General features: G+C 52.4%; 6 protein-coding genes across 6 annotated transcripts; 3 read left to right on the top strand and 3 right to left on the bottom strand.

The window, feature by feature from the left end:
- Nucleotides 1-883: 883 nt before the first annotated feature.
- On the top strand, nucleotides 884-2,224 carry PpBr36_02967 (uncharacterized protein; the record flags this gene model as incomplete). The annotated part of the gene is made up of 2 exons (XM_029890144.1): nucleotides 884-1,729; nucleotides 1,823-2,224. 2 exons carry the CDS (start codon nucleotides 884-886, stop codon nucleotides 2,222-2,224), a joined length of 1,248 nt encoding a protein of 415 aa, XP_029753145.1.
- Nucleotides 2,225-2,610: 386 nt separating this feature from the next.
- Nucleotides 2,611-4,987, bottom strand: PpBr36_02966 (uncharacterized protein; the record flags this gene model as incomplete). Its single annotated transcript, XM_029890143.1, has 2 exons — nucleotides 2,611-4,436; nucleotides 4,549-4,987. The coding sequence occupies 2 exons, from the start codon at nucleotides 4,985-4,987 to the stop codon at nucleotides 2,611-2,613; spliced, it is 2,265 nt and encodes a 754-aa protein (XP_029753146.1).
- A 579-nt stretch (nucleotides 4,988-5,566) lies between these two features.
- PpBr36_02965 (uncharacterized protein) lies at nucleotides 5,567-6,850 on the top strand (the record flags this gene model as incomplete). The annotated part of the gene is made up of 1 exon (XM_029890142.1): nucleotides 5,567-6,850. The coding sequence occupies one exon, from the start codon at nucleotides 5,567-5,569 to the stop codon at nucleotides 6,848-6,850; it is 1,284 nt and encodes a 427-aa protein (XP_029753147.1).
- A 754-nt stretch (nucleotides 6,851-7,604) lies between these two features.
- PpBr36_02964 (uncharacterized protein) lies at nucleotides 7,605-8,467 on the bottom strand (the record flags this gene model as incomplete). The annotated part of the gene is made up of 3 exons (XM_029890141.1): nucleotides 7,605-7,930; nucleotides 8,071-8,338; nucleotides 8,441-8,467. The coding sequence occupies 3 exons, from the start codon at nucleotides 8,465-8,467 to the stop codon at nucleotides 7,605-7,607; spliced, it is 621 nt and encodes a 206-aa protein (XP_029753148.1).
- A 1,276-nt stretch (nucleotides 8,468-9,743) lies between these two features.
- On the bottom strand, nucleotides 9,744-11,905 carry PpBr36_02963 (uncharacterized protein; the record flags this gene model as incomplete). Its single annotated transcript, XM_029890140.1, has 2 exons — nucleotides 9,744-11,748; nucleotides 11,889-11,905. 2 exons carry the CDS (start codon nucleotides 11,903-11,905, stop codon nucleotides 9,744-9,746), a joined length of 2,022 nt encoding a protein of 673 aa, XP_029753149.1.
- Nucleotides 11,906-12,209: 304 nt separating this feature from the next.
- Nucleotides 12,210-12,308, top strand: PpBr36_02962 (uncharacterized protein; the record flags this gene model as incomplete). Its single annotated transcript, XM_029890139.1, has 1 exon — nucleotides 12,210-12,308. The coding sequence occupies one exon, from the start codon at nucleotides 12,210-12,212 to the stop codon at nucleotides 12,306-12,308; it is 99 nt and encodes a 32-aa protein (XP_029753150.1).
- Nucleotides 12,309-13,066: the final 758 nt, after the last annotated feature.

Genomic DNA, 13,066 nt, shown 5'->3' with positions numbered 1-13,066 from the left:
TTTTATTATTATTATTATTCTTGAGTGCAGGTGACGGTACTGGTTCCGCATGCTCTTCTTTGACAGGAGACACTAAAGCGTTAAAATAACTGAGCAGGTTTTTCTAAGGAGAGTACGGAAAACACAGAATATTGATTGCCCCAGAGGCAAATGGGGGAACTAGATAGATTGCATGAAAATGAAAAGGTCGGGTTCGATATCATGTTAAAGAATTACTCCGTGTTAGCTTACATTGTTCCCTTGTCCGTAGAGACATGAAAAATGAAATCAAACAACGAACAAAAAAACGATGTTTATTTTTTTATTTTTTTTTTTTGTCTCTGTACTAACGCATTGTGTTCACTTTGTACGCCCAATATGAAACGTGCCGGTTATGTCCAACTCGTAAGACGGACCCTAGGTCCAGGAACATGAAATGAAGTATTGAACTGACTCCAAAAGTTGCAAACCCCGCCTGTTTTGAACCCACAAGTCCCCCACACTGAACGCCCGGTCGAGCGCACAAGGCGCCAAAACCGGCTGCAGGGATCCGCCAACAGCGCCGGTGGACAGGGATCGCTAAACGTTTCTTAGCGGCCCGCTCAATTGATCAATCAGAGCACTGGGGGGGAGACCACACTTAAACCTCCAGCTGTCACTCGCACCACTCAACTCCAGTCCATCATCACATCATCAGCCTGTGTGCCACGGAGTTGATTCCCTCATACACCCGGGCTGTCTCCCCAGGAATAACGCTTCTTACCCGAAAGACGATGTGCACGCTATCAGAAGAGTATTTAGGCCTTCCATAGCTGTGTGCAGCGCTAGCACACGCGCCGTAGTCTTTCCATCCCCTCTCGTTTTCGAAAAGCTCACGATACGCGAACACCACTCGGAAAACAACATGTCTACCCACGACGGCCTCTGCGAGAGGTTCCTCTGGCCAGCAATCGACGCCGTGAGACATGCGCCGCCTCACATGATTCTGGTTGGCATGCTGGCCCTCCTCATTCCTGGCTTTCTCGTCCTCTACTTTGTCCTGCACCTCGTCGCGCCCAAACCACGAGCTCCCTTGCCGTCCGAGAAGACGTACCTCACCTCGAGCCCCGACAGTGGAGGCAACAAGACGGCCCAGCTCCCATGCTGGTACGACCGCTGGCTCGCCGAGCAGCGACGGCAGCGCCAGGCCAACGACGACGCACCCGACCTGGGCCTCATCGAGCCCGCAGAGGTGGCCATGAGCGTCGTGGTGCCGGCCTACAACGAGGAGGCCCGCATACTCCCGACCCTCGAGGAGATGGTCGAGTACCTGGACGCGCGCTTCGGCCGCGACCCGCCTGCCAAGTCGACGCAGGCTGCGCTCGTCAGCCCCACCACGCCCAAGCGGCTGGCGCTTAAGAAGCACCAGGCCGTGCCGGAACCCCTGACAGGGTACGAGATCATCATTGTCAACGACGGAAGTACCGATCGTACCGTACAGGTTGCGCTCGACTTTGCCCGCGATCACGGGCTGCACGACGTTGTCCGAGTCGTCACCCTCGCCAAGAACCGCGGCAAGGGCGGCGGCGTCACGCACGGCTTCCGCCACGCCCGCGGCGAGTACGTTGTGTTTGCCGACGCCGATGGCGCCTCCAAGTTTAGCGACCTGGGCAAGCTGGTTGAGGGCTGTGAGGATGTGGTGGACGGCTCGAACCGCGGTGTTGCCATCGGTAGCAGGGGCCACTTGGTCGGCAGTGAGGCTGTAGTTAAGGTATGAGCTGGATTTCTCACCCTGATACTGCGAAAAAAAGAAAAATAATACACTGGAGACGCGACTTACATATATTGTTATTATTACACACAGCGCTCGGCCCTTCGCAACTTCCTCATGAAGTCATTCCACTTTGTTCTCATGATCTTGACCCCGCCAGCAACCTCGCGCATCCGAGACACCCAGTGCGGCTTCAAACTCTTCAGCCGCGCCGCGCTCCCTCACATAATCCCGTACATGCACTCTGAGGGTTGGATCTTCGATATCGAGATGCTCATGCTGGCCGAGTCGGCCCCGGCAACTCCCGTGGTCGCCGCCGACGGCAGCGTCATTGGCATGAGCCCCGGAATTAAGGTGGTCGAGGTGCCCATCGACTGGCACGAGGTTGAGGGCTCCAAGATGAACCTGATCCACGACAGCATCAAGATGGCCATCGGCCTGGCTGTGCTGAGAGCCAGCTGGATGATGGGGGTTTACAGGCGTCGTCTTACCTAGGTGCGCCGCAGTGATGGATTCTTTTTTTTTCTTTTTTTGAGGATCCTAAGCGGGGCAGAGTATCTTGCTCTTTTGGATGCTGGACGGTATCCGGTCATTTAAACACAACAAGGTCATCAACGGCGGGGACAATGCATGGTTTGCTCATTTATGGCGGTGTAGAGGCGTTAAAGCGAGATACCACAGTTCACTGTCACCATTACATAAACAAGTGCGTGATATGTCTTTCTATTGGATTCTGCCCAGAATAAGGCTATCTAAGATGGTTTTGTGGAAACATGACCAGTTGAAATGCCCTCATGCTTTCGACGCCAGAATAAAAATGAGGGGAAGGGAAATGCCGGAAACAAAGAAAAGGCCTAGAAAAAAAAAAGAAAAAAAAAAGGCTAATGGAATTGCTTTTCCCACTCTGCGTATCCCTCAAGCATCTGCTTAGTGATTTGTTTCCTCTGCCCGGCGATGGCTGCCTCAAAGTCGGCCATGGATATTGCGTCTTCGGAGCCCGGTTCGTCCAGTGAACGCCGCATGGCCAACTTGCCCGCCGACTGGCAGGTGCCCGCAACCTCGGCGCCCGAGTTGCCCTCGGTCAGCTGGGCCAGGCGGGCAAAGTCCACATCGGGCGCGAGCTGGCAGCCGGCCGAATTCTTGCGCAGGATGGCCTCTCGGGCGGCCGCGTCGGGCGGAGGCACGTATATGATCTCGTCGAAGCGCCCGGGTCGCATGATGGCCGGGTCGAGAGCGTGCGGGCGGTTCGTGGCCGCGAGCACAAAGACGCCGCGCAGGTCCTCGAATCCATCCATCTCGTTCAAGAGCGTTGTAAGCACGTTGAGCCCTCCCTGGCTGGTCGCGCCGCCCCCGTCGCTGCCAAAGCCCTTGCGCGACCCAGCTATGGAGTCGATCTCGTCAAAGAAAATCATGCTCGGGGCCGCGGCCCTAGCGCGACTGAAAAGGTCGCGGATCTGGCGCTCCGACTCGCCGACGTACATGTTGAGCAGCTCGGCGCCCTTGACGGCGAAGAAGTTGAGCCCGGACTCGGTGGCCATAGCCTGCGCCGTCATGGTCTTTGAGCAGCCGGGCGGCCCATAAAGCAAGAATCCCTTGGGCGGGACGCGGATGAACTTTTGTATTTCTTCCTTGGGCCTGGTGATGAAGTGGACCGCCAGGCGCAGGTCTCGCTTGACGCTCTCCTGGCCGCTTATGTCGTCCCAGTGCACTGGCGGAGGCTTCAGGTTGACGTCTTGCATTGCTGTGGGGCGGATTTCAAGGAGGGCTGCCTCGAGAGACTCGGTGTAAAATGCTGTATCCGGCGGTGGTTTTGGCCTAGCATCGGGTTCCGTCCCGTGAGCTTCAAGTTGGGTGTGGTAAAGCTTGGCGGACACAAGGTAATCTATCGTCGAGAGGAGCTTCTGAAGGTCCAGGCCATTGTAGGCGTGTGTCCGGTCACTCAAGTCGCATATGATCTGTTCCCTAACGTCTGGATGGAAGGGCGGGTTGAGGCTTGAAATGACGGCAGTACGCCGGCACATGTCCATGGGCGGCAAAAGTATGGCTCGCTGAAGCCGGTATGGACGCCGGAGCTTTTCAGGGACTACTGTGATGTAATCCCGGCATGCAGCAATGACGGCCACTTTTGGAGGCTTCTCCTTGTCACAGATGGCTTGTCTGACTGAGACAAGGCCTTCGACAAGCGCATTGATGACGGTGCTCCGGTTGGCCCGCTCTTTATCAATGAGCTCGTCCAAATCGTCTATAAGCACGATACTTCGCGCTTGTCCGGTAACTGTCTGGAACGCATCCTGAATGTCCTTGCTCTTGTCGGATGTCTTGATACGGTGGACTGAGCCCCATTTTGTCCCGGCTATATGGTCCAGAAGCATCGTCTTTCCAGTACCGCTGCCGCCGTGGAGGACAAGGCCGTGCCATCCTATGTTGGACTCCCGATCCGAGCTTGACACCAGCAGGAAGTCATTGAGCTTCTTGACCTGCTCCTCCAGCCCGGGGATCAGGGGAACTTGAAGATGCGGAGGCTGATCGTCATGTGCACCCTCATTGCCGTCCACGCTTGTGGCAATGACGATCTCTGCAAGCCCTGGCTTGACACGGCAGTTGTTGGTTTCTGAGCCATTCACTGAACGGACTCTAAAGGTTCTTTTGTCTCTCGCAAAAACAAGGTCCTTGAGAACTATTCCAGGGAAAACATAATCAAGGATGTCTGGTGAAAGGATAATGTGCTCGTTGTCAGTGTGTCGTCGCCAAGTTTGGAAAATGAGCCGTTCCATCTCCTTCCCTATTTCTTCCGTCACGCTATTCTTTCAATGACCTACCAATTTCTGCTTTCAGCATCGCTAGCCAGGCCTGCATCCATACCTCTTGGATTGGGGCTGAAGATTCGCTCTCGGTGATATCCTCAAATACAATTTCCCTGGCATCTTCTGAAGGTGAGTCGGCTACCACTATCCGATACTGGTCGGTCAAGTTCAGGTCGCCTGCTTCGCGGAAAGGCAGGCTAACTTTTGCCACCCCTCGGCCGAGATTAGGATCAGGGGTGAGCCATAGTATAGCCTCTCTCCTATGAGAACTGCCGGCAGCATCTGGGTCAACCCGTTCGATGTAGCAAGCTTTGCCGTTGTCCACAGTCCCAGTCAGTTCGATCAAGGAGTCCTTCCTTATCTGAATGCGAGATGCCCCCTTTAAGGGTTCAGGAGTCTTGCCGCCAGCCACGGTAGGCCGGAGCTTTACCTCGATAGACTTTTTGATAGCCATGGCGATATGCTGGGTGAGCTAGGATGGCACAAGCCCCTGTAGGCCGTAAATCCTGCCAAGCCAGCCAACAAAAAGCCCGGGTATGTCGCCACCGAATATTAGTGGCTTAGAGGCTTCTGAACCAGGCAGGGGGGGTATTATATTCAAAGTCTCGTGTACTCCCAAAGTCAGTGGATAGATTCCACTAAAAATTATTATTGAGGATCGAATTTCTGAGCAAAAAACAACACCCCAAAAAAGGCTACGAAACTAACTGGGTAGCTAGCTTAGATTAGAGGAGGAAAAAAAAAAAAAAAAAAAAGCACACTGGACGAATGCATCGAGCAAAGAAAATATATCTGAGGTAGGTGGGGGTTTGCCTGCATTCGTTAGCTAAAGCCTGCACTTGGTACCTTTTCCCCTGCCGTATTTGGTGGGGCCGACGGGCGGAGCATCCAGTCAAAATTTGGGTCCAATCCATGCCTGCTTAACGCGTTTCGAAGCTAATCGCGCCCATCTTTTTTCCACGACGACCCATCTCGAGAAACAATCAACCACAGCTTTAATGCTTCTCGATTTTGGCCCCGTCAAACCGCCCATATGGTCTTGGGCCGGCTAAAGCTACCTCCGACCATTGCGCGGAGGCTGTTTTCAGTTCGCCCCTACAGCACAAGCACAGATTCGACCCCAGCTGCTGCCTCCAACTTGTCGAGACATTATCTCGGACCAAAGCCACCTCTAGCTGAAGCCATCGACGCAGAATGGAGGCAGCTTCTCAAGGATCTCAGGGAGAACCATGCCCTCACCCAAGGCGATGAATTGGAGCCGCTTCAATCAGAGCCGCAGGCCCCATGGCTGCTCCAGCTCACGGGCACATCTGCGAACCTTCAACCCTCCGACTTTTACCGCCTAGCGCCGCAGTCAAACCATGTGCATTACTGGACCACGCAGGGGAGTCTGGCGGTTGTGACCCAGGCCCGTCACTATACTACCCAAGAAGGCGTCGACCATTATCGGCTCTACTTTGAGTCGGAGGCCGGCGCCTTGCGTTACCGCGACGAAGCCCTCCGTCTGCATCAACTATCCAAGGACCTTAAACATGCGATCGCCCATCCGCCCTTGCCACGCAAGGAGAAAAGAAAGAAAGCCAAAGCTAAGACGAAGAAGGCAAAGAAGTTCGCCGAGAGTGTTCTTGAGTCGCTGGAGTCCATGGATGAACAAGACAAAGGTGGACCAGAGGCCGAGGTAGAACCGCAAGTCTCCAATGAACAGCAGTCAGTCCCATCTATGCCGTGGGGAGCTCTCAACCAGCGAAAGGAATCGCCGAAGCCAAAGCCAAAGCCAAAGCCAACTCCACGTCCCGAAGATCTCGCGGCTGAAGCCCGCACCTTCACACTTGCTCCTCCCGATACCGAGCTCGATCTGCAGGGCCCCTTCGAACCCGACCCCGCAGATAAACCTCCCTGCGTTGCACGCGTGACCCAGGTCCTGTTCGTCATCTCGGGCGGCAGCGGCAACGGCTTCTCCAGGTCAGCCCTCGGCCGCTTGATTGCCGCCGACGGCGAGCGTCGGAACCTGCGATGGCGGCTGCGCGGTGGAGCCTCGGTGCTGCCGCTCCGCGTCGACATGTCGACTGCTGCTCGAACGGCTAGGAAGGAGGCCGGGGTCGATAATTCCGGCGACATGCTGCGCCAGGCGATCGAGCTGGCGCAAGCGGTCGAGACCAGCAACGAGACGGACAACGACACCCCCTATATGCGTTACGTTTTATCATTCGAGGATGGCCCCGAGGCCAAGCGTTTTGCGCGGGATTGGCACATGAGGAAACTTGTCTTCAACAACGGAGACTTGGTCTTTTTTGTAAAAGCTACAGCTCTCTGGTAGACGCGTCTTTTTTTTTTTTTTTTTTTTTTTTTTTTTTTCGCACCCGGCTCACCCACGCTTTGACGGGGCGTTCGATTGCGAGGACTAATGCAAGCTTGTCATGTCGCAAGCGGGAGCCGGCGTCTCGTAGCAAAAGAAGTTATCTTTCTTGGAGATTATTAAAGTAGCCACATGGTAGAGATAGAAAAAGATGTCTATGGTACTCAATCAAAGGCAATGTAATACTAGCAAAGAACTATCAAGTCAACCCAAACTCCGCGGCCAAATATTTGCAACATTCTTTACCAGTCACCCCAACCTAGCTAGCTTCTCCTCGCGTTCATGGCAAAGACAAAACATCCATGATGGAGGACTCGGCCCATTGAGGAAAGCCGCTCGTGAAACCGGCAAGAGGAAATGAAAGAGTCAACACTGCATATATGCTGTAGAAAGAAAGAAAAAATGCGACAGCCCTGCCTCCCTCTTGCACATTTGTGTATATCTCTAGCTGGCGTGACCAACAGGACCTCCCTTCCGTGCTCATGTTTGCTTTCGTTAAAGCATCGATCGAATATCTCCGAGGATATCCCCCGCAAGGAGCCTCACCCATGGGCATTGCGCCTATCAGTGACCGGCTGAATATGCTTGGATGAAGCCGAGTCAATGTCGGAATCAAAAAATCTTCCCCCATCATTTCTTCATGGGCAAAGAAAAAAAAAAGTCGTCGATGATCATCGCAGATGCACCATCGCATTTCTGGATTCTCCATCGTCCTCTAGCAGCACTTCCCGCCCATGCTGCCTGCGGAACTGCCTTGTGCGCCGGCGTTAACGTTGACGGAACCGGGGTTTTGGAAGTCTTTTTGCGTATCGATGGTGCGCTTCTTGATGTCGGATGCTAAGCTGTAGAATGCCTTGTCGATGTTGATGTTGCCCTTAGCCGAGACTTCAAGGAATGGGATGCCGAGTTCGTCGGCCAACGCTTGACCTTGCTCTGTTGACACGGCCCGTTTCTCCTCCCAGTCGCATTTGTTTCCAATCAGGATCTTGTTGACACCCTCGCTAGCGTGCTGTTCGACATTTGCAAACCACGTGCGAATGTCTATGTTGGAAAGGTCCTAGTGGTCAGCAAAAGAGGGCCCATGGTAACAGACAGCATGAAAAGAAAAAAAAAAAAAAAAAACAAGAAACAAGGCGCGAGGCATATGCAGTGAAAGAAGCCGGGCAAGAAACTGAGCTTACTGTTAAAGGACCTCTCGTCGGTGACGTCGTAGACTAGCAGGATACCCATGGCTCCGCGATAATATGCGGTCGTGATGGTGCGGAAACGTTCCTGGCCGGCAGTGTCCCATATCTGCAGCTTGACCCGTTTGCCGTCAAGTTCGATTGTGCGGATCTTGAAGTCGATGCCGATTGTGGTGATGAATGACGGCGTGAAAGAGTCTTCGCTGAACCGCAGGAGGCAGCAGGATTTACCCACGCCTGAGTCGCCTATGAGAAGCAGCTTGATCTGTTTTGGTTGCAGAGCGTTTCCTCCGTTAGTCGAAACTCGTCATCGCGGGATATGTGGGCCGAACACAGCGCGCCGGCCACTTCACGTCAAGTTACATACGAGTACATCGTAATTCCTGTTGGCCATATTGCTGCGTTTGGAGCAGCGTGCTCAGCTCCGCCTTCTTAAATTAAATGGAATCCTCCCCCGCTGCAATCGTATGGCTCCTTCTGGCTATGTATTGGGTCGCTTGATCGTGGCTCGTAGAAATGAAGTTGAGTTTTGCTCGTCAGAACGTGGAGAATGATTATGGCCGAGTGGTAGGTATTTTTGAAATGGACCAGACGAACGGGCCTGGAGCCAACGAGGGGGTGGCACACTCGGTTGTCGATGACTTCAGTCGAAACGGCAGCGCCAATAATAACCGGTCAGTTAATGTGCCTAACCTGGGACGTAGGTACTGATGCTCTGCTATTGTTTTGTCGAACGGGATGCTGTGGGACTTGGTTGCTGCTCAGACCTCGGGCTGGCAGAAATAAAGGGTCTTGTCAGTTGTCGCCTGCAGATTGCGATGGCTGAGGCTTGTATGTACCTGGTATGTGAGCCTTGAAAGTAACCGCAATGAGGTCAACCTGAATGGAGGTAAAGGTGGAAGGCGGTGGGCGGCGCCGCGTTCTGGGCTTCTTGGACTCGTCTAGGCTTGGATCCGCCAATTCATTGGCGGTTTGCGACGCACCCTGCGGGCAGGTAGGTACCTAGTCAGGGTAACACTTTATTGGGAGGTACATGTGGAGAGACGCGCTAATTCAGACTAGGCAGGTCTGGTCAGTCATCTTTTCCCGGTAGACTGGGGCTTCTTCAGTCTGGCGGCCACCCACGCCAGCCAAGCCCAAGATCAAGTAACCAGGCGTTGGATTTAACGTACGAATTGTAGTTGCAACAACAGACTTGGATGCGACAATATAAAAAAGAAAAAAAAATCATGATTGTAACGATTATGCACAATGGTCCGTCACTCGACAATGCAGTCGTTGCCCCTGTTGTCATAGAAAGTAACTAAAATATACCTGCAATTGGAATTTCCCATGTCACGTACTGCAAGAAGTATGTGAGCAAGCAAAGTTACCTGAGTTAGACATCGAGCTGCTAGCCAACCTACATTCAGTCATACTTCACCTGTATCCTCTGCAACAAATTTGCGAGGAAATTTCATTTCTTTATTTCATTTTTGGTCTGGCTGAAAACATATCGTGATCAAAGCCTGATTTTTTTTTTCTTTTTGGGCTGCCTACAGACTATTCTTATGACCCGTATATGCTAGACGCCTCGCTTTCCCTGGCATTATCAAATCACTCGCCCAAATAAGCTCCTTTGTAATTATTCCTCACTGATAAAACGTACTGCGCCTCTGAAAACCAAAAGATCACAGCCACCGCCTGTAGGCCCAGCGGATACGATCAAAGGCCCGCATTTGTGCAGTGATACCTTTGACATTCACCACGTCCTCAAGGTCTTCCAGGAATTCCCTCTCCACGTCGGCAGGCAGAACACCACTCACTAACTTTCGCAGGACGTGAACCTCACAGACAAGCAAGCCGTAGTCTTTATATGGAAGCAGGTTGTCCTGTGATGGGCTCGAAATGGCATCGGAAAAGATGCGGTGAATATTACGAAGCACCCTCACGGCTCGAACCGCACGCTCGCCGCGTCGTGTGCCCTTCCTTCCGCTCAGGAGCGTACGAAGATATTGGAACCCAAAGTAGGTAACCAAAATGCCTGGAGTAAGCCCGACAAACCCAAATACCAGCTCTTGGCTTTTGAGAAGCGCGTCGATCCCGCTGATTGCTGTCTCCAAGTCGACCTTGGTCTTTTGAACCTGTATGAGCAGGGAGCGAAGCAGGTCTCCACGGATGGCGCCCACGAACGGCCGCTTCAGCTCACTCTCGTAGGCTTTGAGCACTGGCGTCACATCGCCCTCACGGATCTTGGCCCGCAAGTCGGAAACCTGGGATTCGTTCAGGGCCGAAGTGGCGCCAGCCAGCTCGGGTCTCTCAAGTGCAAACTCTACCACCATTCGTTCGAGGCTGTCACGGTCGGCTCTTAGGCTGTCGCGGCTCATAATGGCTATCTCGCTGTTGCTGTCGTGCCTGATGGTGCCAACAACCTTGCGCGTCGGTTCAATTACCCAATTGAACCAGAAGTCTCGCATTGTAGCCCCAAGATCCGCGATCCACTGCAGCACATCCTCCTGTCGATTCACAAGCACCTTGAGTATCGTGGACGAGGACAGGAGAAGTGCCGTGGCTGGGAGCCAGTATCGGACCAATCGGGGCGGTCGTCCGTGCTCTTTGACCAATTCATTGGTAGTGGCGACATGGTTTGGCAAGCTGTTCTGCAGGATGCTCATCAGTCTCTGGGCAAGAATCGCGGGCTTCTGCGCTCCGGCCACATCTTCTGCATGTATGGATAATTCAGGGTCATCCTCGACACCACGGAACACCCGATGCTCAAAGTCGCTGACGTCTGTTTCTAGGGTCAGCACCTCCCTGACAATCAGATCCATTAACGCAACACTCCGCTCCACGAAACCCTTCCATTCAATATTAGCGTCGTTGGAGGCACTCCTCAGATCCTCGTCAGCCCCGAAACTCAAAGCTTCATCAATGAGCACACCCAGGCCACTGGCAGTCATATCTCGCAGCTTCCTAAGCTGGGCCTGTCTCTGCTTGGCATGAGTGCGGCACAGGGCAATGGGTGACATTACCCTGCGTTGAACATTTGCTAGGGATCGTGTCACAATGCTCTCACGCACTATGCCATAAAATCTAGCCCACCGCTGCGACAACGAAGCCTGAGGCCCTTCAGCCGCAAGGACCCCTAAAGGCGAAGTTTGAAGGCGGCGAAGTCGAATTTGAGTATCGACGGCAATCTCCTTGGCCCAGGCCCAGAATCGTAGCGGTGCTGTCTGGATAGTGAATAGACTGCTGTATGTATATGAGCTCAAGACAGAGTCCCAATACCAAATGTCGTTGCTCAATGGTATTATCTGGTCCAGCAAGGTGTTGAACAAGAGACCGTACACTTGGAGAGTGGCCTTGCTGATGAGCAGCCACTCAATTTCTGTCTGTTGAGAACTTTTGGTCTCGAAAGCATCAGACTGGCCATATGAATCGACCAGCCCCGACTGTACCAAAAGACTTTGTATCCTCTGGGAACCGAGGAGAGCTTGAGAAGACGAGGACGAGGACAGTGCCTTTACAATCCATAACTTCTCTGTAATCTCAGCTGACGAGAATCCCTCTACATTGAATGTCTTGTCGTAGGATTCGTCGTCGTCTGGGCCATTTTCACCATCCAGAACCCGATCCTGGGTGAGTAGAGGTGATAAGCAAATGCGGTCTATTTGGCTGTCAAGTAGACGAACTCGACTAAAACGTGGAACCGCAACTTCAGGGTTAGTATAGTATCATTTTTTGGTAAACCTGTTATAGAACACCACGAGGCCAACGTTGACGTCATCTCATCGAGATGTGGACCATTTCAAAGAGAGAAAAAAAAAGGCGCTTACTCTTCAACAAAAGACATGATGAGTTTGTATCTAGACTGGGTGCATTATATCGAGGTGTTGACCGAAGACACTATCCGATATGCATTTACCGCGCGTGGGCTCAGGAGACTGGCACGCAACCTTCGGCCAATTCGTTTTCGTGTTCGGACTGGGTCCAGAGTAGGTAATAAAAAGAAAACAGGGTAGGGTGACTTGAGGTGGCCAAGTGGAACAAGTAGTAGGATAAAATTGCTGTGCTAGCAACTGCGAATTTGCGCGATGCACGTTTGCAATCCAAAAAGACAGCTTAAAATAAAGACACAAAAAAAAAAGCTCTTAAAAATGTTGTGTGCAAACAAGCAGTTTTTATTTACCACTCTTCCATGCTCCTTCGGTCGTCTCTACCTGGCGATTGTTCCGCAGCGGGCAAGAGGGAACTGAAAGAGGAAAGAAAATAAAAACCTGGTGCTCAAAATTTCACGCGAATCTTCGATTCAGCGGGCCACTTCCGCCCGTTTATTAGCGAGGTTGCTCCGAACTACGGGAAAGTACGAATTGAGGCGGGGACGGATTGGTGGATTGAGACAGCCTTCAGCTGCTGGATTGAGTGTAACCCTTTTCTCCCTCCCTCACTGTACTTAGAATTTTTTCTTTCTTTTTTAAACTTTTAAAACAAAGAATATGTGAAATTTTTCACCACGAGTTGCTGCAAATGGAGATTAAAAAACTCCTCTGACAGCAATCTATTTAGATTTCTTGACAGTCACGAGAGAGTGGATGCAAGCCAAGACATGCTTGCAGTAGTAATTAGTCGGCTAATTATTGCATTTCTAGCATTGGGATGGCAACAAAACACAGTCCGACATTCCAACGCTCCCTCTGAACTGGCGGTCGCTAATTCACAGTGCGGACACGGTAAGTACCGCCACTCCGTCAACATCAACCAGCAAATTGGTTGAAAGTGGGGCTGCAGGGCAAAGAAAGGGTGGGCCGGAAGTCGGAAAGAGATCAAGCCAAATCGACCCATGAGGCAACAACGGTTATCATTGGCCGCTCTTATTCGGGAACTCTGAGCCCACCCAATATCAAAGGTGCGATTTTCTCAAGTCCAGGGGCTCGCAAGATTGCCATCCATCTTAAAAAATCGAAACTTAAAAACTCACCCCTTAAGTTGGACCTTTAACCACTCCGTGGCTGCC

The sequence above is a fragment of the Pyricularia pennisetigena genome, chromosome 3 (assembly GCF_004337985.1).
Source record: "Pyricularia pennisetigena strain Br36 chromosome 3, whole genome shotgun sequence".
Lineage (NCBI taxonomy): Eukaryota > Fungi > Ascomycota > Sordariomycetes > Magnaporthales > Pyriculariaceae > Pyricularia > Pyricularia pennisetigena.
Note: the sequence above shows the minus strand (reverse complement) of the source record. Positions and strands in the feature narration are given on the sequence as shown.